The sequence below is a fragment of the Phacochoerus africanus genome, chromosome 2 (assembly GCF_016906955.1).
Source record: "Phacochoerus africanus isolate WHEZ1 chromosome 2, ROS_Pafr_v1, whole genome shotgun sequence".
Lineage (NCBI taxonomy): Eukaryota > Metazoa > Chordata > Mammalia > Artiodactyla > Suidae > Phacochoerus > Phacochoerus africanus.
The window spans coordinates 220,950,565-220,973,287 of NC_062545.1; the positions used below are offsets into that span (position 1 = coordinate 220,950,565).

The 22,723-nt window shown below is 40.2% G+C and overlaps 1 protein-coding gene across 2 annotated transcripts in view; it reads left to right on the plus strand.

Annotated features, from left to right (window-relative positions):
* The window catches only part of LOC125120029 (histone-arginine methyltransferase CARM1-like), a 267,252-nt gene that overhangs the window by 138,944 nt on the left and 105,585 nt on the right, over positions 1-22,723 (plus strand). For both annotated transcript variants that reach the window (XM_047767702.1, XM_047767704.1), the window contains exons 3-4: positions 16,626-16,732; positions 17,815-17,919. In XM_047767702.1, the coding sequence (XP_047623658.1) occupies positions 16,626-16,732; positions 17,815-17,919 (212 nt within the window). The remainder of the gene's footprint in view (positions 1-16,625; positions 16,733-17,814; positions 17,920-22,723) is intronic.

Below are 22,723 nucleotides of genomic sequence, written 5' to 3' on the forward strand. Positions count from 1 at the left end.
CTTTGTTTCTGTTTCATTGATTTCTGCTCTGATCTTTATGATTTCTTTCCTTCTACTAACTTTAGGTCTTGTCTGTTCTCTCTCAAGCTGCTTTAGATATAAAGTTAGGTTGTTTATTTGAGCTTTTTCTTATTTCCTGAGGTGAGCTTGTATTGCTATAAACTTTCCTCTTAGAACAGCTTTTGCTGCATCCCATAGGTTTTGGAGTGTCGTATCTTCATTGTCATTTGCTTCTAGGTATTTTTTAATTTCCTCTCTGATTTCTTGAGTGATCCATTGCTTGTTTAGTAGCATGTTGTTGAGTATCCATGTGTTTGTGTTTTTTGCAGTTTTTTTCTTGTTGTTGATTTCTAGTCGTATAGTGTTGTGGTCAGAAAAGATGCTTAATACGATTTCAATTTTCTTAAAGTTATTGAGGTTAGACTTGTAGCTCAGGATATGATCAATCTTAGAGAATGTTCCGTGTGCACTTGAGAAGAATGTTATTCTGTTGCTTTTGGGTGAAATGTCCTATAAATATCTATTAAGTCCATCTGGCTTAATACATCATCCAGGGCCTGTGTTTCCTTATTGATTTTCTGTCTGGTTGATCTGTCCATTGCTATAAGTGGGGTGTTAAAGTCCCCCACTATGATTGTGTTATTGTCGATTTCTCCTTTTAAGGTTGTTAGCAGTTGCCTTATATATTGTGGTGAACCTGTGTTGGGTGCATAGATATTTCAAATTGTTATATCTTCTTGGATTGATCCTTTGATCATTATGTAATGTACTTCTTTGTCCCTTAAAATACTCTTCATTTTAAAGTCTATTTGTCTGCTATGAGTATTGCTACTCCAGTTTTCTTTTGATCCCCATTTTCATGAAATATTTTCTTCCGTCCTCTCACTTTCAATTTGTATGTGTCCCTAGAATTGAAGTGGGTCTCTGGAAGACAGCATATATATGGATTTTGTTTTTGTATCCATTCCACCAGTCTATGTCTTTTGGTTGGGGTGTTTATTCCATTAACATTTAAGGTAATTATTGATATGTATGTTCTTATTGCCATTTTATTAATTGCTTTGGATTTGGTTTTGTTGCTCTTTTTTTCTTTCCTTCTTCTCTTGTTCTTTTCTGCCTAGAGAAGTTCCTTTAGTATTTGTTTTAAGGCTGGTTTAGTGTTGCTGAATTCTCTAAGCTTTTGCCTATCTGTGAAGGTTTTGATTTCTCCTTCAAATCTGAATGAGAGCCTTCCTGGGTAGAGTAATCTTGTTTGGAGGTTTTTTCCTTTCATCATGTGAAGTATATCTTGCCACTCCCTTCTGGCCTGCAGAGTTTCTGTTGAAAAATCTGCTGATAACCTTATTGGGGTCCCCTTGTATGTTAATTTGTTTTTTTTTCTTAGCTGCTTTCAAGACTTTCTCTTTGTCTTTAATTTTGATCAGTTTGATTAATATATGTCTTGGTGTATTCCTCCTTGAGTTTATTTTATATGGTACTCGTTGTGCTTCCTGGAATTGAGTGAGTGATTCCTTTCCCATGTTAGGGAAGTTTTCAGCTGTTATCTCTTGGAATATTTTTTATGTCTCCTTCTCTCTCTCTTCTCCTCTGGCCCCCCTATAATACGGATGTTGGTGCATTTAACATTGTTCCAGCATTCTCTGAGACTCTCTTCATTTGTTTTTAATCTTATTTCTCTTTTCTGTCCTGCATCCGTAATTTCCACTAATCTGTCCTCCACCTTGCTTATTCGTTCTTCTGCTTCCTGCATTCTGCTGTTGGCTGCTTCTAGTGAATTTTTTATTTCAGTTATTGTATTTTGCGTCTCCTCTTGTTTAAGTTTTATATCTTGTATCTCTTTGCTCAGTGTTTCCTGTAAGTTATCCATCTTTGCCTCCAGTTTATTTCCAATGTCTTGCATCATCTTCAGCATCAACCATCTAAAGTCTTTTTTCTGGAGGCTGAGAATCTCCTCATCACTTAGCTGATTTTGTGGGGTTTTTCCTTTCTCCCTCATCTGAGTTATAGTTCTCTGTCTTTTCATTTTTATAGGTTTTTGGTGTGGTGACCTTTTTACAGATAATAGAGTTGTAGTCTCTCTTACTTCTGATGTCTGCCCCCCTTGTGGCTGAAGTTGGTATGGGAGCCTTGCTGTAGGCTTCCTGATGGGAGGGACTGATGCCTGCCCACTGGTGGGTGGAGCCGATTCTGATCCCTCTGGTGGGTGGGGCTTAGTCTCTGGATGGGACTAGAGGCAAATGTGTGCCTGAGGGGTCTTTAGGTAGCCTGTTTACTGAGGGGCAGGGCTGTGATCCCACCTGGATTGTTGTTTGCCCTGGGGCTTCTCAGTGCTGGCTGATGGGTGGGGCCAGATTTTTCCAAAATAGCCATCTCCAGACAAAGGCATAAATATTCCCTAGAGCTTTTCTTTTAATGTCCTTCCCTCACAACAAGTCACATTCACCCCTGTTTTCCCAGGATGTCCTCCAAGAACTGCAGTCAGGTTTGACCCAGATTCCTATGGAGACTTTGCTTTGCCCTGGGACCCAGTGCACGTGAAAGTCTGTGTGCGCCTTTTAAGAATGGGGTCTCTGTTTCCCCCAGTCCCATGGAGCTCCTGTGCACAAGCCCCACTGGCCTTCAATACCAGATGCTCCAGGGGCTCTTTCTCCCAGTGCCAGATCCCCACACATGAGATTTTGATGTGGGGCTCAGAACTCTCACTCCTATAGGTGAATCTTTCTGAACCAGTTAGTTTCCAGTCTGTGGAGTTTCCCACCTGGGAGGTATGTGGTTGTTTATATCGTGAAATCACCACTCCTACCTCTTGATGTGGTCTCCTCTTTTTCTTCTGGAGTGGGATATCTTTTTTAAGGTTTCCAGTCCATTTGGGTGAAGAATGCTCAGTCTTTACTTGTGAATTTTGTTTTTAGGAGAGAGGTTGAGCACCAATCCTTCTATTCTGCCATGTTAATCCCCCCCATTACTCTAGAATTAAGTGGTTAATGCACTACATTATAACATAACAGTATTCTGAACTTGACTATATAGTTGCCTTTACCAGTATGTTGTTTATTTTCACATGCTTTTATGATACTAATGATGTACCCTCATTTCACCTGAAAGATCTCCTTTCAGCATTTCTTGTGAGGGATATCTTGTGGTGATGAACTCTCTCAGCTTTTGTTTAGTGTCTTTTTAGGCCCACACTTATGGTATATGGAAGTCTCCAGGCTAGGGGTCTAATTGGAGTTGCAACTGCTGGCCTACACCACAGCCACAGCAACACCAGATCCAAGCCACATCTGCAACCTACACCATAGCACATGGCAGCACTGGATCCTTAACCCACTGAGTGAGGCCAGGGAATGAACCTGTATTCTCATGGATACTAGTCAGGTTCTTCACTGCTGAGCCATAACAGGAACTCTTATCTGGTAGTTTTTATCTCTCCCTTCATTTCTGAAGGATGCCTTTTCCATATAAAGTATTCTTGCTTGGTAATTTTTTTCTTTCAGTACTTTGAATACATCATCACACTGTCTTCTGGCCTATAAGATTTCTGCTAAGAAATTTGGTGATGTTCTAATGCAGGTTCCCCTGCAAGTTACAAGCTTCTTTTCTCTTTCTGTATTTAAAATTTGATTTTTGTCTTTGATCTTTGACACTTTTATTATAATGTGTATTAGGAAGGATATCTTTGAGTTTGTTTGGCGATCTCTTAAGTTCATGAACTTAAACATGCAAATTTCTCTACAGATTTTGAAAATTTTCAGCCATTATTTCTTTAAACAAGATTTCTGCCCATCCCTTTTTCTTCTGTAACTCCAGTCATTTTCAGATTGTTTCTTTTCATAATATCCCAGAGATTGCATATCCTTTGTTCACTCTTTTTCATTCTTTTTTCTTTGTTCTCCTCTGACTGGATCATTTCAAAGGTCCTGTCTTCTAACTCACAACTTCTTTCTTCTGCTTAACCCATCTGATATTGATGTTATTAATTGCATTTGATTTTTTTTTTCGGTTGCACCTGCTTCATGTGAAAGTTCCTGGGCCAGGATCAAACCCATGCCATGGCAGTCACCTGAGCTGATGTAATGACAAGTGCCAGATTCTTAACCCACTGAGCCACACAAGAACACCAAAATTATATTTATTTTTTTGCCACTGAACTGTGCAGCAGAAACTGACAGAACATTGAAAATCTAAATATAACCCTGTATAAATAAAAAAGGGTACAAAATTTTAATTCATTGTATTCTTTAACTCCAGAGTTTCTATTTGATTTTTTAAAAATTTACTCTCTCTTTTTCTAAAACTTCTCATTTTGTTTGTGTAGAAAAAAACATTTCCTTATTTTGTTGAATTGTCTTTTTTTTCTCATAGCTCATCCACTTTCTATAAAACAACTATTTTTAATCATTTACTGGATAAATCACAGACATCCTTGTCTTTTTGATTGATTACTAGAAGATTATTATGATCTTTTGGTGATGTTATGGTTCCTTGATTTTTCACATTCTTTGAAATTTGTGTTGTTATATTCCTATCTGAAGTAGTGTCACTTTCTCCAGTCCTTTCTAACTGGGAGAGCAATACCTTCCATCAGCCCTGCAAAGGATTCTGAGGCTTTCTCAGACCATTTGTGGATACACCCGTTCCACATTTCTTGCCCCCTCTTGTGGTGGATTTCTTAAGTTTGAATGCCTTCTCTTGATCCTGCAATGCCCAGGGCTGAGTGCTGACAGTCTCCCTTTATTTTTCCCAAAGGCAGTACTAAAGCTTAAGTTCATGTTTTCCCCCTGGTCTGCAGATTTAGGCCAGCTTTCTATAAATGCTTATTAGCTATTTGCCAAAGCTTGTTCTCATTGCCACTGCTGGGAGCTTGCATAGAGCTGGACACAGAGTGGAGACAGATGTGTGTGGGTGAGGCACACAAAGTATTGGGGATGTCCAGGGGTCATATGGGGAGATCCACAGGTGAGATGTCCCCAGCGGCTTATTGGTGAGCTTCATGATGGGGTTCATGATGCAGTTAGTAGGATTCTTGTTTATTTAATGCCCTCTGAGAATCCTATCTACTACTCTCCCAGTCCCCACCCCACCCCCCAGTACATACCACTTACAATTCAGTAGTGCACATATGACAAGAGAGGGGAAAATGGGCCTCTTCAGCAGTACCCTGCACAGCTGGGAAGCTGAGCTCTTACACACTATCATTTTCCACCATGGTGGAAATCACAAGCAAGATATCTCTTGGCCATGAGCTGTCCTCCCTGGGGTGAGGGATTGATTGAGTAAAGTCAGAATACTCCTCTTACCCTTTCCAATGTGTCCAAATTCATATATTTCTTCTTTGTTGCAGTTGTGTTTGGGTCCTTACCTGTTAGAAGCCTCTACAATAGATGTCTTATCCATGGGTGATTGTCAAAGACAGTGTTTTCCAGGGCCTCCCAAGCCATGGCTAGGAGCTAATTCCTGGACCACTCAGTGTCCACAGCTGGGACCAAGATCTGTACCCAACACATGGCCCTTTTGTCCATGGATAGATGAAAAATTGTTGTTTTTGGGTGGACTAGACAGGAACAAGGTACATCTTATTCAGCTCTGATGCTGACATCATTCAAACTTGATATTTATACCTTATATATTGATAGTTTCTTGGCTTATAAGGACAGTAAGAGATCAATTAGAGTATTTTAAATTTGGGGGAAAATTTTTCCAACTTAGAATAGTAAACAACTAGTCTTGAAAGTAACATCTCCAAATAATGAAATTCTGAAGTTATACAAAGAAAACCTTTTGCTGTCATGATATTGTAACACTCAGAATCAAAAGCATTTCCCATTCTCTCTGGCTGTAGCTGAAGTTATTTCCTTATTATTTATATTACATTGATATGTTACATCTTAATTTTAGTCTTTGTTCCTTTTTTCCCAGCCATCCTCAATCCAATGTAGAACATGCCCCCCCATGGATTTCCTATATTTGAGAAATTCCCAATTTTAGGAATGCAGGTAGTAATATTGGGATGAACATTGGCCTTGCCAATTTTACTCAGATCAAACTGTACGTCTCCTTCATCTGTATAATGGGGATCATAATCTCTTGGCTGTGGAGATTGAATCATTTGACACCATAAATATGCAAACATTATCAAATGGAGCAGTTCATAAATGTGTGCTTGCTTTTTAACCATGGCTGAGACTGGTAGCAGGAAGCATCTCTCTTCTCCACTCCTGATTGCTCTTTTGTGTTTCTCTCCCCTTGCGCTCTTCCCCCCAGCCTCCTCCTCTTCACTTTGGTTCCTGGGCAGCTGCTACTGTGAAGACAGTGCAGATTCCATCTGTTTTCAGCATATGGGACCAACGCTGCTGCTTCTAAAGTCCTTACATTTTCTGTTCAGAGCAGGGTGGGTTATTGTGTGGAAAGTGAGGCATAAAATTGCAGAATGATTTAACAACCAATCTTTGTTAAATCTTCATATAGTCATGATGAATGCAAGAGACCAGTCTTTCTATCTATCATCCATCCATGCATCCATTGCCCACTTTTTTTCTACTGAGAAGTTTCCTCACATGTTTATATATAAAGTATAAATAGATAAATTTGAAAATCAGGGAAGATATAGAAAGAATGAAGCCAAGGGGAAATTAAAGTACAAACTTTCTTTTTATAGAACCCAAAAATATTACTGCTAGCCTACAATTTTAGCTCTGAGCATCCTGCCAACCAAGCAAAGGAGGAAATACTCTTGATCTACAAGATTCCCAATGTCCATAAGGGGCAGATCAGTGGTAAGTGGGAAGAATGTCAAACAAGGTTTCCCTTTGCATTTTGCCCTAAAGAAAAATTTTCAAGTGGGCTCTTAATAAGATTTGGAAAATTCTTCATAATAGAGTTCTAAACTTAGTGCTTATTCTAGAGCTAGGATGCACATTTTCAGGTAAGCCCCACACATGAAAAAAAGAATTGCTGGTGGTAGTTAGGAAAATGTTGAATACTAACCACTCTTCTTAGATTTAATTTTCCTGACTTTGAGTCGATGTTATTCACCATTTCCTATGAGGAAAGTGTAGATGGATGTCAACCAGGAAGCATTCATTCAACTATTAGTAAATCCATTGGTTATTTCTCATCAAAGTAGATGGTTGGATCAGTTTGTTAGGGGATGATAATTCGAGGCATGCTATGGCCAGCCTTCCTGAGTGGAAGTGCTCTTCAATTGTAGATGTCACACTTCTGAGTCTCTTAGATCATCTCTAATTACAGGGAAAGGTTGGGGGAAGTGGATGGTCCAATTACAACTCACTTTCACAGCTGAAATCACACTGTAGGTCAGTCAACACTATCACGTTCATATGAAAATGTTGTTTGGGAGTTATAGTGATCATTCTACCAGAATTTATCTAGTAGTTCTAGAGTTAGAGTTTGAACTTGCTCCAATGAGTGTACAAAAGAGCCAAATAAAATCAAGAAACTCAACAACTTCTTAAGTTTAAAATGCAACTAACAATTGAAAAGATAGCATGCTAAGGTGTGTTTGGCTGTTCTTTTGCCTAGCATTTATGATTGCAGGGTGCTTAGAAATTGAAGGGAAATAGGAGTTCCTGTCATGCCGCAGTGGTTAACGAATCTGACTAGGAACCATGAGGTTGCGGGTTCGGTCCCTGCCCTTGCTCAGTGGGTTAAGGATCCGGCGTTGCTGTGAGCTGTGGTGTAGGTCGCAGATGCGGCTCGGATCCCGCGTTGCTGTGGCTCTGGCATAGGCCAGTGGCTACAGCTCCGATTTGACCCCTAGCCTGGGAACCTCCATATGCCGCGGGAGCGGCCCAAAGAAATAACAAAAAGACAAAAAAAAAATAAAAATAAAAAAGAAGAAAAATAAATTGAAGGGAAATAAATATGTTAAGTTGCATACTTGATGTCTACTGACTTTTGTGCTGGTCTCCTGGGGACATGGGAGCATAGACGCAAATGCCTACGGGGCCCAGGCAGGTCACGGAAATGAATGAAGTGGGCTGGTTGCAAATAAGACAGAACGGTGGGTGGCAGCTGCGGTGAACTGGAGATCTTGTATTCATTCAAAAGGTGGCAGTAGCTATTTCCCTCATGTGATTGTTACCACAGAGAAAGTCAGATGCACATCTGTGTTACTATGCAATTTTAGCCAGAAATTTATACATCCTGTGAGATTTTTCTCATTTTTAAGATATATGATGATCAAATTTAAAAGTGCCGATGGGCTGGATTTAACCTCTGCCCAGTCATTTTGCACCCAGTGGACTAGCTATCTAAATGTGAAAGGGGAAACAAAAGAAAAGCAAACATTTGAGTTAAGACACATATGCATCCATGCTTTTAGCCTGTGATAGGTTCTTGTCATGAGAAAACTACAGTAGGTGCATTTTACTTTCTAAAATAAACTAAAGGGAAGATTAATTTCCTGTAAGTATTGTATGTAGTGTTATTGTTAAATCCATGTTTGAGTGGGAAGAGAACTAGATCTTAAAAGTTGTATTGCAAAACCAAAAGATGCTTCTTGTCATCTGAATGTTTTTGTTGTTGTTATTTTAATGTAACTTGAAATCTCAAGTCTGCCAGGTACAAAGTACTGTTTTTCCTTTGCAAGCAGGTACAGAAATTCTCAGCTGAGTGTATGGGTATTTTTGCCTCATTCGTCTAGAGATAATATGTAAAGAGAAAGCCCAGAGAGATTTTTATGTTTACGTTACCTGTTCTGCTAAGTTTTCACTTGTCAAAGTGAAGTACCCTGAACATTATGTACTGAAGGTATAGGCTCTTTTTCAAGTTTTTAAGTTTTATGTTAGGTTATATTAATGCTTAACCAAACGTAACTGTTTGGGGAATGTAGGGAGTGTGGCAGAGGCAGCCATAAAAAATGTTGATTTAAGTTGTTAAACATCTTTTTAAAGTCTGTGTAAATTTAATCAAATTAGAAATGTGCCTTGATATCACCTGTTTGGCATTTACCTGTGCTGTTTCACTTGCTGAGAGGCATGAGGAGGTCTTGGGAAGCCACATGAACTAATTGAATAATGGCACATGCCGCCACATAAATAAATTAGTCCCTCAGTGAATATACGCTAAATGCTCCAGAAGGTGTATTCTGGCTTCACTTAGTGAACTGAGGCACCATTGTCTTTCTCAAATCTGATGACCTTCAAATGACTAGGTGGTTTTGTGGGATTTAGTCTTGATCCTAAGTAATGTAAATACAGGAGGGTCTTCACTGTAATAGGTTAGAACATAATGGTAGAAATAAGCTCACTTGCAAGTAGAATTATTCACCTCTCCAGGAGAGAAAAGTATGGCATAGATTTAAAAATAAAACACTTGAAATAAAGGCGGTATAAAAGTATACACAATTGTTAGTCAAACCAAACCAAACCAAAAAAACTCAGTAAACCCTTGTAAACTTGCAATGACTCAGAAAAAAACAAAAAACAAATAAAAACCCAGACACTAATGAACAGGATGGGCTCCCGGGCTCCAAAGGGCAGTGCTCCTACATCTTATTTTACCTATGATATCCCAGTTTATATCTGCTCTCCTAGAGAGATTATTGAACTCATTCCCTCTTACACTCAAACAGTCCTGGTTAGGATGATAAATTACTGAGTCAGCCTCATAATCAGATGATGTGGTCTTAGGAGAGGTAACCAAGCTGGGTCAAGTAAAAAAGGAAGGGGTAGCTGAGAGAGATGATGACACAGAAAGATGCAGGTGGCAGAGATCACACAAAGAATACCTGTTTTTTTCATATGGTCCCAGGACACTATTCTTCTGCCTTAAATGTCATGAGACATTTCCTTATGTCTTTCTCTTTTTGTCCTGAGTTACTTCGTATAAGTAGACTTGACAGAACAGAAATCTCTCCCCCTGCCGCCCAACTTTTCAACACAGGAATACTCTGTGTGTGTGTGTGTGTGTGTGTGTGTGTATGTGAATGTGAGGGGGTGGTGATGGTGGAGAATCTTAACATCACTCAAGTTCCTGGATATAACCATTCTTGAAAATGGCATTTTAATCCTGGATGTTTAAGTTTGGTGAGCCATAAAAGTCCTACTTCAGTTAAAACTCACTTGCGTTTCCACCTCTTGCCAGCAAGAGTTTTCAATTCCATCCTTTCCTTAGAATCTTATTCCTGCTTTGGCTCAGCCACTCATGCCTCTATCCAAAGCTGACCCCTGATCCTTCTGCAGATCAGAGACCACACAGTTCTCAGATATTGGTCTCTCTTTGGTAATGGGTGGAGTGTAAGGGCAAGTGCACTGGGATTCCACAGGAATCAGAGAACTGGATCAGTATTGAAACAAATGAACAGACTGTCCTTGCTTTCATCACTGGTGAAGCTCACTATTTTACTAATTTGAGGTCATCTTGGAAAGTGTTTGAGTGGTTTTTTAGACATGCATATAGATTGCCTCTGAAATTTGATAGGATTTGTGTTCTAATTGATTTGCATAAGATTCTTAATGTTTGGCAATATGACACATATACAAAAGACTCCCAAATAACCCTTCCCAGTACTTTGTGCTAATATTTTCATTGTACAAAAATAACTTTAGTTAAGTGTTATATGGATTATGAATTCTTTGTTTTGTTGCTAATTATACAGCTTTGAGAGGAGAGCCAAACCAAATAATACATTTGATTTCTGAGAGCTTAGAAGTATCTTCATTTTAAGAGAGGTTGATTGGCAATTGCTTTCAAGGAACACTAACAAATTATTTTAAAGAGGAGAAAAAGCACTTTTTTGAAGAAATTAGCTTGAAATTTTGGGAAACTGCCCATTTTTCTAGTTTTCTCCTATATACAGAAGAAATCTACAGTGTCTTGCTTACAATAATGCTGTTGTACACTCAGAGAATCTGCTTTTTTAGCTAATAATTTCCCAAAGGCTCCCCCATCTAACCACCATCTCATTCTGTGGTGGGAGGACAAATGTTGTCTATGGCAATGCTTATTGGAGAATCCAAAAAAGATGCCATAGTAGTAACCAATATTCTTCACTTCGTCAGTTTTCCAAACTAGAGAAAGATACCTTTGGTAAGAGGAGTGAAGGGATCTTTAAATCCAGTAGGTAATTTTGCCATCAGAAAACATTTTGGCAAGGAGTACATGTTTTTTAGTCGAAGGAGCTTTTTGTCTGCAGGCACCACTTGTTTGGAAGATGCCATTAATTCTGGAGAGCCAGGATGACTCCCAGAGGAGAATAGGGAAAGGCCAGCTGTTGAGAACATAAAATCTAAACGGATGTTCATATTTGCGTATTTTCTCCTTTAACAGCTTAGTACAGAAAAGGTGGGAGGATATGGGTCAGAACCACTGCTCTGGAATAAGGAGGTCCCTGTGGGTTATATCCCAGAAGCCTGAGGGCAGAGTTGATAAGGATGAGGAAACACCCTCAGCTACTAATAAAAGCCAAGGCCCCAGGACACAGCATGGATTATGAGTAAAATGGGAATTCCTTTCAAGGGACACACTCATCTACACTCTTTCTGAAGAGGATGGCCTGATGGAACTGGCCTGTGCTATAAACCATCACGCTTTGTCAATTCTCACCATAATTGCATAGATATAATTTTCTCTGTCTTATAGATATTAACAAAGGACATGGCAGTTCCATGTCTCAGCCACGATGCTAATTATTTCCCTTTGATTCTCAGGCTAGATTTATATTCTTTCTTAACAAACCATTACTTTCAATTTGAGCATTAGTTATACTCCTGGATCAAAAGAGACTACTCACATACACCCTTTCCTTTTTGTTCTGTTACTTCTGAAAGATCAGATTGAAGGGAGCTGTTTTTGTTTTCTTGCTTCTCTTAAATAGCTGCTATTTACAACCTATACAGTCTGTGGTACTTGCCATACAGAGTTTATTTACCAAGATGCTAGCATCTTACTGTGCCAGGAAGGGGGTGATACTGTCTAATTGCCTCAACTATTTGGGCCACACATCCCAAAATTTACCAGGAAATCCACAACTGATAATATGGTAATCATGGATCATGGTGTGGATTTTTTTTTTTTTTTTTTTTTAGCCAAAATGTAGACATTGTTGCAGAGCTGCTTTTGGGCTGATTTGGATACTTTGTAAATAGTCCACCTTAATTCCCTTTAGCCCATCATCTCAAATTTGCCAAATTAAGGTCTTTTTTACTGGGTAGCTAAAGAAGTAATAGATAGTTATTCTGCTGTAGTCAATATTTATAAAAGGGAGCAATTCTGACCGTGTGCCTCCCTCCAATTCTCCTTTTCCTCGTTTCATGGCCCTTAAAAGCAAGGGCTTATTTTGTCTTATTTAGTTCCTAATCAGAGGTGTGTGAACTTAACTATTTGGTCCCAGTTGATCTATCTTATTTAGAATGAAAGTTTAATTAATCAAAAAGTTCTAGTTAGGTGTTAGTGGCAGAACCAAATTATCTTTGGTCTATGATGCATTTTAAAATTTATTCACTATCTGAACTCCTAAATGTCAGTATTATTATTCTTATTATTATTAATGAAAAGGACCATAATATTCACATAAGAAAGTTTCCATTCCTTCTTCATTCCTCCTCCCCCAGGTGGATAAATGCAAACAATTTCAGAAAATTTCCTGTACAGATCTACCCTGTGTGTGTTTCTAGAGAAAGGCATAGCAGTCTCAGGTGTAAGTGGGGAATGATTAGGCAATGAAGGCTCCACCCTCATAAATGAGATTAATGTCCTTTTGGGGTTTTTCTTTTTTGCCTTTTTTTTTTTTTTGGCTTTTTAGGGCCACATCTGTGGCATATGGAAGTTCCCAGGCTAGGAGTCAAATCAGAGCTGTAGCTGTTGGCCTATACCAAAACCATAGCAACACCACATCTGAGCTGTGTCTGAGACCTACACCACAGCTCAGAGCAACACTAGATCCTTAACCCATTCAGCGAGGCCAGGGATTGAACCTGCATCCTCATGGATACTAGTTGTATTTGTTTCTGCTGCACCACGACAGGAATTTCTTTCTTTCTTTCTTTTTTTGTCTTGTTGCCCTTTCTATGGGCTGCTCGCTCGGCATATGGAGATTCCCAGGCTAGGGGTCGAATCGGAGCTGTAGCCACTGGCCTATGCCAGAGCCACAGCAACGTGGGATCCGAGCCATGTGTGCAACCCACACCACAGCTCATGGTAATGCCGGATCCTTAACCCACTGAGCAAGGGCAGGGACCGAACCCGCAACCTCATGGTTCCTAGTCGGATTCGTTAACCACTGCGCCACGACGGGAACTCCATGACAGGAATTTCTGAGATAAATGTCCTTATAACAGAGATCCCAGAGGGCTCTCTTGGCCCTTCCACCACGTGAAGACACAGCCCGAAGCCTGTATTCTCCAGCTCAGACAACATGAACAGGCTGGCATCCTGACCTCAGACTTTCAGCTTCCACAGCTATGAGAAATGAACTTCCATCATTTACAAACCAGCCTGATGATGGTACTCTGTTATAGCAGCCCAAATGGACCAGCACAGTGTCCTCAGTAATTACCAGGGTCCTTTCTTCTGGAGGCTGAGGGGTGGAGAGAAATCACCAATTAAATTTCGTTTCCTTTGTAAAATGTGATTTTTTTTTCTCTCTTCATACATCATGTGGAAACACATACATTTCCTTTATTTACACACATGTATACCACCATTAAAATAAAGGTGAAGGTAACTTGTGAAGAGAACATTCCCCTGGCAGCTGTTGTGACATAATTCACAATAGGCAGAAGTTAATTGATGCTGATCTCCAGGCTGGCCAAGATCTGACTTCTAATTTCCTAAATCCCATAAATGCATCCCAAACTTGTCAAACTAAAGACCCTGATTTTAGGTTTGTCAAATTTGGTCCCTGTCCAGGATTATAGAGTTTTGATTATAGTGTCTATAATGTACTGAGATTGGATTTTTTAAAAATAGAAAACACAGAGTTGATACATCTGAATTAGTATTTATTTTGGAGAGCTCTTTATGTATTGCATGGTATAACATAAACCTTCTTTGCAGCTTCTCTTCACGTTTTCCTTTGGAGACATTTGGTGAGGTGCACAAGCAGATGAGCCTTGTTACTTTATAATCAAAATCTTGCTTTTAAACCCAAAGTGATACGATACAACTTGCCACACATCCTATTCACTACATTAGGAAGCCATTACTTTCGGCTGTATTACAGTTCAAATTTTCTCCAAAGGATGGAGACTTGAAGCTATAGAGAATATTCCAAAGACTATTTATTGGACAAATGAATTTACTATAGGCTTTGAAAGCTCAAAGAGTCAAGAGGTCCAGGACTCAAAGAACTCACAGATGGGCGACACAAACCACTGCTGGCAATCTCCTAGAACTCAGAGGGAACTGGAGAGGTGCCAGGAGATTGGAGCTGGATAAATATTTTTTTAGTATCATCTTTGCTTTCAGTGTGTCTGAGAATTTAATTTTGTTTTACATGATTATTACTTTTTTGGTGAGAACACTTAAGTTCTTTGTTAGCAAATTTCAGTTACACAATGCAGTGATAACAAATGTAGTCACTCTGTTCTACATGAGACACCCAGACCTTATTTATTTTATAGCTGAAAGTTTGTACCCCTTTACCAACCTCTTCCTATTTCCCCCACCACTTACTTCCTCCTGACAGCCACTTTTCTCCTCTGTTTCTCTAAGGTTGACTTAAAAAAAAAAAAAAGAATTTCACATGTAAGTGATATTATATTGTATTTGTAGTCCTCAGTCTGGCTTATTTAACTTAACATAATGCCATCAAGGTTCAGCCATGTTGTTGACAGTGGCAGAATTTCCTCCTTTCTCGTAACTGAATGATATTCCATTGAATTTATATGTTATATATGTTCTTAAGCCTTTTATCTGTTGAAAATGAACTGAAATAGTTTCACCAAGTTCATTCATCATTTCCCCAAATTTGTTGAATTCAAACTTTTGCCCTATTGTTCATTGGCTGCTATGTTAGCACTATATTCTGAAGACCAGAGATAAATAAGGCTTGAACCCCTCTCTCAACCATGCTTTAAAACAGTTTGATAAGGACAGAGAGATGGACATTTTTAAAAAATTGATAAATTCAGTAAAATATGAACTATGATGGTGAGATGAGAGCAAAGGCTCTTATCCTTGGCTATACATGAAAACTCACTGTGCACTTTTGAAAAAAAAAGAGATGCCTTGCTCCCCTTCCCTGACTAGTGCACTGAATTATGCAATATAGGACCAGAGTCCAGCATCTACATTGAAAAAAAAATTAAAAACTTTTTTCAGGGAGTTCTCATCATGGTGCAGCAGAAACGACTCCTACTTGGAACCAAACCATGAGGTTGCGGGTTCAATCCCTGGCCTCACTCAGTGGGTTAAAGATCCCATGTTGCTGTGCCTGTGGTGTAGACTGGCAGCTGTAGCTCCTATTAGGACCTCTAGCCTGGGGACCTCCATATGCCTCAGGTGTGACCCTAAAAAAGCAAAAAAAAAAAAAAAAATTCTTCCTTGGTGATTCTGATCTGTCACCAACTGTTGAGGCCCAATTGTATTACAGCACTTAGTTCTGCCTGTAGGGATGTTCCAGAACACAGCAATGAGGGACTGCTCATTGCACGGGATCTTGGAGAACTGATAGGGGTTTGATGTCAAAAGGGAATCTAAATAGGAGAGACAGGGTTTCAGAGTCAAGAAGAGGCCAGGACCAGGTTGACCTGAAAATTTGTAAGTGCTTCAGCATGGCGGGAGCATAGGGCATAGTGCTGGTCTTGTGTGTGAAGAGGGGGTGTAGAGGGCACACATAGGGGGCAGACAGAGTGTGAGGGCCTTCAGCTCAATGTGCATTGAGACTGGAGGGGCATGAGGAATCTAACACAGGCTGGAAGGGAGAGGCCTGGTCACAACACCAGAGGAGAAACCACAGGCAGTGAGGACCACTGGGCAGGATTTGAGAGACACTTCTAAGGCAGAAGTCACAGAATTTGACAACTGTTCGTGCTATGGTATCTGTTAGTCATATCACTTCTGTGACTTTTTGAGCTTTCACTTCTGTATTTTTTTCTTCAAGTGATAGAAAGTATTCCCTCGTATTCACATATCTCCAGTTATTTTACCTTTTCTCTGTACACCAAGAAAATACTAAATGCAAAAAAAAAGAACAAACCCCACTATAATAAAATGAGATTCTATATATATATATTTATATTCACTTATATACGTATATATTTTTCATTCACATATATATTATTTTTCTTATCATCAGCAATCACCTTCCCCAGAGCACATACTGAGAAATAAGCCTCTAAGCTTTGTTAGCACAGTGCCAGGAGAATTGACTGAGCCCAGACTTTGTCTGTGTTCCATTATGCTCTCTCACTTGACATTTCTGAATGCAAATATCTCTGACAAGTGTAAATAAGGGTGTCACACCTCAGAGTAGTACCCATTTCCACCTTGCTATTCCTTATCATGTGTATATTCCGGGGTGAATGCGCTGTTTTAATCTTCTAGTATTTTCTCAGTTGGAATTTTGTAAAGAGTGCAGTGGTGAGTCCTCTGGTTCTTAAGGTGTAGAAATGGATCTGCCTTTTTTTTTCTCTCTCTCTCTCTTTCTCTCCTCCTTGCAGAACTCAGTGCATTTGCAAATACCTTGAAAAGATGCCGGCGTGAGAAAAAGGAATACTCATCGTTCAGCCAGCGGACAGAAGAGGCGTCTGCCGCACAGTACTTCCAGGTGGCATTGAGTCTTTTCAAAGTGATACCTGCCTGTGACTATCCCTGGGCAGGGTGGGGCGTGGAGAAGAGAGTGCAGTGGTTTCTGGAGTGTGGTCTCTGAGTGGCAGCAGTAGCATTGTCTGGATTGGAATCTTCACTGTAACTTAGCAAACTCTCAGGACTTGGGCAAGTTTCTGCATCTTCCTGGGCCTCGGTTTCCACAGCTGAGGCACGTACTTCATCTGATTTTTGTGGTGATTTAATTTTGATCAGAAGATGTATGGGGAACTCTCAGCATGCCTGGCACATAGAAAACTCTTCAATGATGGCCAATAGTGATGGTATTTAGTACTGACTGTCAGTGCTCATGGATTTATAGGGCACTGCAGCACCCAGCTGGCTTGTCTTATCAGGATCACCACCTGCACTCCCTTCTACCCACCCCCACCCTCATCTGGAATTTCTCTCCAAGACCTATCTTTCCCTCTGGGATGATGGGACTCATCAGAGCCATCCACCTCTTATCTCTGCTATTATTTTGTTTATTTTTTAAAATTTTTTATTATAGCTGATTTATAATGTTCTGTCAGTTTTTGCTATAAAACAAAGCGACCAAGTTATACATATATATACTTTTTTTTCTCACAGTATCCTCTATCAATTCCATCACAAGTGAATGGATATAGTTCCCTGTGATATACGGCAGGATCTCATTGCTTATCCACTCCATGGGTACAACCACTATGGAAAACAGTATGGAAATACCTCCAAAAACTAAATACGAAATTACTGTATGATCTCTGTTATTGTTGATCTGTGGTCTCTCAGCCTGTTTTGGAAAGGACCCCCAGGCACCAATCTGGTCAAGATCCAGGCCTGAATCCATTGTATAGAGCAACTTCAAAAAGTCTGGGGTCTACTTAGAGTTCTGGGCACTACATATAGGGCCAGTGTGGAAAAGTCACTCATCTCTCAGAGCCTCAGCTCCCCTGTGTGTTAGACCAAACCTGCCTTGACCACAGTGGCGGTAAGAACCAGATGCTCAGGGGCACGTTGCCTCATGGCTTGTTTACCCTCCCTCTCCTTCTCTTTCCCTTGCAGTTTTATGGCTGCCTGTCCCAGCAGCAGAACATGATGCAAGATTTTGTGAGGACAGCCACTTACCACAAAGCCATCCTCCAGAACCACACAGACTTTAGAGATAAGGTAATGCTGATAGCAGGTCATTAATCTCAAACCAGTTTAAAAAGCTTTTTCAAAAACTAGACTCAAAATTAAGCTTGGATAGAATGACCATATGACCCAGAAATTCCACTTCTAACTATATGTCCACCCTAGAAGAAATCAAAGCAGGTATTCAAACAACTATTTGCACGTGAATGTTCATAGCAGCACTATTCAGGGAAGCCAAAAAATGGGAGTGATCTAAATGCCCATCAACTGAAAAATAGACTTTAAAAATGTGGTATATCCATACAGTGGAATATTATGAGTATTATAATTCTCTTATTCATAAAGAGAAATGCAATGCTGATATGTGCTTCCATGTGGATGAAGCATGAAAACATACATGCTCAGTGAAAGAAGCCAGTTACAAAAGCTCATATGATTCCATTTATATGAAACATCCAGAATAGAACTCCATAGAGAGAAGGCAGACTTGTGGTCCCCAGGGGCTGGGGGAGGGGCATGTGGGGAGTAAATGCTATGGGTACAAACTTGTCTTTTGGGGGTTATGAAAATGTCTTGGAACTTGATAGAGGTAATGGTTGCACAACATAGTGAATGTACTGAAAACCATTGAATCATATACTTTAAAATGGTTAATGGTTAATTTTATGTTATGTGAATTTTACCTCAATAAAGAAATTAAGCTTTGAGTGCCAGGAACTCAAGAGACTGAATGCACTCTGTTTTGGTGCACAGAACAGGTTAGGAGCTTTATTGCTACATGATGAATAGCTCTTATTGTATCGCTTTACTTCAATTTTTTTCATGGACTCTGCAAGTGCCTGCATTTATTTCCTTTACAAAGTGGATCTGAATGATGGATGATTGCTAGCACACTATACAAGTGTTGTCCATTATTTTCCTATCTGTTAAATAGCCAAAGTGTTCCAAATACTCCATAGCTCAACTCAGAAACAAGATTACTGGTCAGTGAGTGGTCATTGGGTCTAGTTTCATTTTTCACCCCTAACTAGTTCTGTGATCTTAGGCAAAGCACTACATTTCTCTGAGCCTCACAATCTTCTACCATCATAGTAATTGTAGATTCAAGGTTTTTGAGATTTGCAGTGTTAATTCCCCTGGAGGAATGTGGTAGGACATTGAAAAAAGGATCCCAATCCCTTTGTCCACACCCATTTGCAAAGTTGTGTAGCTGTCCCTTTCATTAGGAGAGTTTAGTTTTTTAATCCCTTATTTCTATGCAATCCTTGTGATGTACTTTAATTAACAGAATATGGCAGAGGTGATGTTGTATGAATTTCAGAGCCTAGGCCTTCGTGAGCCTAGTGGTTTCTGCGCTCCCCCTCATGGAACCCTGAGACCACTATATTGTGAGGAAGCCCAGTCTAGCCTGCTGGAGGTTGGGAAGTCACCTGAAGAAGGAGTGAGTCAGTCTGGCCAACAGCTGTCACCAACTTCCAGACCTCTGAGTGAGGCCAGCCTGTACCTTCCAGTCCAACCACCTGTCCAGCTGAATGCAGAAACATGAATATGTCCAGGCAAGACCAACAGAGAAACTGCCTAGCCCTCCCACAGTTGGGAGAAATCATGCATTGGTTCTAATTTAAGCCACTAAATGTTGATGTGGTTTGCTACCCCAAAATAGTTATTTAAAGCAGACAGAAGACACACGAAAGAGTAGAGATAAATAGGACCCCAGCTAGAAGTTGATTTGCACATGGCTTGCTTTTGCTGTCCTGTCCATTCTGCTCTTGAGGCCATCAGAGCTTTTGTTAATTTTGGCTATCATACTGTTCAATCCCAAAGTTTCCATTTGGCTCTTTTTATGTCATATATTTCTCTTTTTTTTATCTCTCCCCCCACCCCATCCCCACCGCCTTTCTTTCAGGGCCACACTCACAGCACATGGAGTTTCCAGGCTAGGGATCAAATCAGAACTACAGCTGCTGGCCTTGCCACAGCCACAGCAACATGGGATCTGAGACACATCTGCAACCCACACCTGTGACCCACACCACAGCTCATGACAACGCCATATCCTTAACCCTCTGAGAAAAGGGCCACAGACCAAACCCGTGTCCTCATGGATACTAGTTGGGTTCATTACTGCCGACCCACAATAAGAACTCCTGCATCATATAGTTCTTGACTGCGACTCTATTTATTTTTCCCTTGATTTCAGTGATGTTCATGATTGTTGGTTGGAGCTTTTCTATAATAGCTATCTGAAATTTTTTGTCGGCTAATTCTAACATCTGTGTCACTGCTGTGTTCCTGTCAGTTGATTATGTGTTCCCAGGGAATTGATATTTTCCATATTCTTCATGTGCCAAGGAATTTCAGATTGTTTTCTGTACATTGTGAATATTATGTTAGGAGATTCTGGGTTATTCAAAGACTATGGAGAGTGTTTATATTTCTGGTTTAGGATTCATTCGGCCTGGTCAGGTTCAGGCTGCATGTTCCATGCCACTAGTTGATTTTCTGAGGGCTGTGGTTCCTCTGTCAGGTCACTTTTCAAAAGCCTTAGTGGTGTTACTAACGATCTACCCCACGTGCACATCTCCCAGTGGTCAAGTCTGGCACAGAGGCGAAATTCTCAGAGTTTTGATGTGCTGATAAGTCAGATCAGATTTTTACATGTAAAGTTTGAGGGTGAGCCCAGGAATTTATTTTTAAAAAACACTTTGTGGAGTTTCTTTGCGCAGTGCCTTCCTCTCCATCATATCTCCTGTACTTTCTGGTTCCCTGGGACTGCATTTTAGTCTCTGGACACAAAGCTCACTCTGCCGTGCATGTCCATGACTTTTCCTGGCTATTGCCAAGCAGAGAGAGGGCAAAGAGAGGGAAAAAGCAATGGGCCTTGGACCCAGCCATTGAAAATTACACCCACGGAATGCAGAGGAAGTTTTCCTTCTTTCATTGTTTGGGCTGATGTGACTCTGTGACCCTCCCCCCACCAAGATTTATGGGGGCTGGAGCATAGAAGGAAGGAGGAAAGGAAAGGAAAAGTCAGGAGGGAAGGGAAAAGGAGGAGAGGGGAGGGCAGAGGGAAAGAAAAAATAAGAGCAAAAGGAAAATAGGATTTCCCCACTCCTTTTGAGTGTTAGGAATTCCCTTTCCTGCAGCTGGAGCCAGAACAGGAGACGGACATCTGCAGATCTGTCTTGCCTGCACCCTAGTGTCCACTTCCAGTATGTTGAGTTCCCACCATGGGTAAGGGTAAAGGGATACTGGATCAGCAGTATTTTTAGTTCTGGTCATTCCCCAATCTCCCTGCTACAGTTTACTTTTCAGAGGCTTCAAGTAGCTGTTCAGTGTATTCAGTCCAGGTTTTACATCTGTATTCAGTGGGAGAGCCAAGCTGAAGTGGGCTTCCTCTCTGGCTTACCCCTCACCAGACGTTTCCAAATGGAGGTGCTCTGATGGGTGAGGATGATGGTAAGAGACAAAGGCAAGACCAGAAAAGGCCATATTTAACCAAAAGGTCTCATATATCTTGGGGTACCAGGAACCTTGCTTTGCCAGTTGAATGTTCCAGGTTAGCAGAAAGAAAAACATTCCCAACGAGGAAGACCAGGTTATGTAGGCAGACAGGATGAGGATGGACAGGAAAAACTTGTTTCTTTTGACATCTAACCTGGTATTCAATGCTGTGGGTAAGCAGTCTTACTGACCTAACTTTTAGAAGTTTCTCGCCAATTAAAAAAAAAAAAAGCATTCAATGCTCAACTATTGATTGCTTCACCATGGTTTAAGTAGGTTTCCTAGGGGTAATACTTTTATTTGGGGAATTTTCTCTCTCTCTGTAATTGCTTAGTTTTAGTCAGTAATCTGTTTTCAATTATCTATAATCTATTTTTGGTATTATTTATATTCTGTTTTTAATTCTGGTTATAGCTTCTAAAGACCATTCCCCAAACTATGAATCACACTAAAAATTTGCATTTGATGACTTTGTCACAGAATTTCACATAAATTATGTCGCTTAACCATTTCATTTGTATATCTTCTCATCTATAAAAACAGATATTGGACCAGATCACCTGTAAGGTCACTCCTACCTCTAACCTTATTTGATTCTACAAAACACCTTTTTCCTGCCAGCCTTAAAATAGTCCTCCTGCCAGTAAAATAAAATAGGCATCCATCTGTTGGGGTTTATGAAGGTGCTAATTAATCACATGATTGATAATTAATTATATCCCTTTCCCCCTCTGAGTTCTAAACCAATTTAGAAATAGACACAGATGTCAGGTAGACATGACAATATCAGCTTTACTGTTGGCAACGTTGTTTGCTTGGACTTGTGTCCAAATAAAGCTTCCTACTTTTTTCCTCCTAAACCGAACTTTTCTAGTCACTTATATGCTGAATAGCCGGTCTCCCCAACAAGTCCAGAGCCTTCCCAACAGGCGTCCCCTGGGGAACTCAAGACACATGCTTGGGTAGAGGATGGGCAGGCTGGCCCCTTCCAAGTGCAAGTGCCATGAAAGCTCAAACCATTTCCCTGCATCCCCATTTCACTCTTATTAGGAGGGAAAAAGAGGAAGGGGAGATGACCTTTCTTACTTCTAGTACTGCTTGATCTTGGGTGTAAGCATCTCTTCCCCTCTGGAAACTGAAAGAACAAATTGTCCTAGTTTTAATGTCCCAAGAATCTCCTCAGTCCCAGACAAACTAGGATGATTAGTCACGCTAACTTCAAAACTACCAAATCCACCACAAATCCAAAATGTTTTGAAATCCTCCTCTCTCCTCATCATACTGAAGACCTTCCTAGAATAATGCCTGTGAATACATGGAGGATGCTACCTTT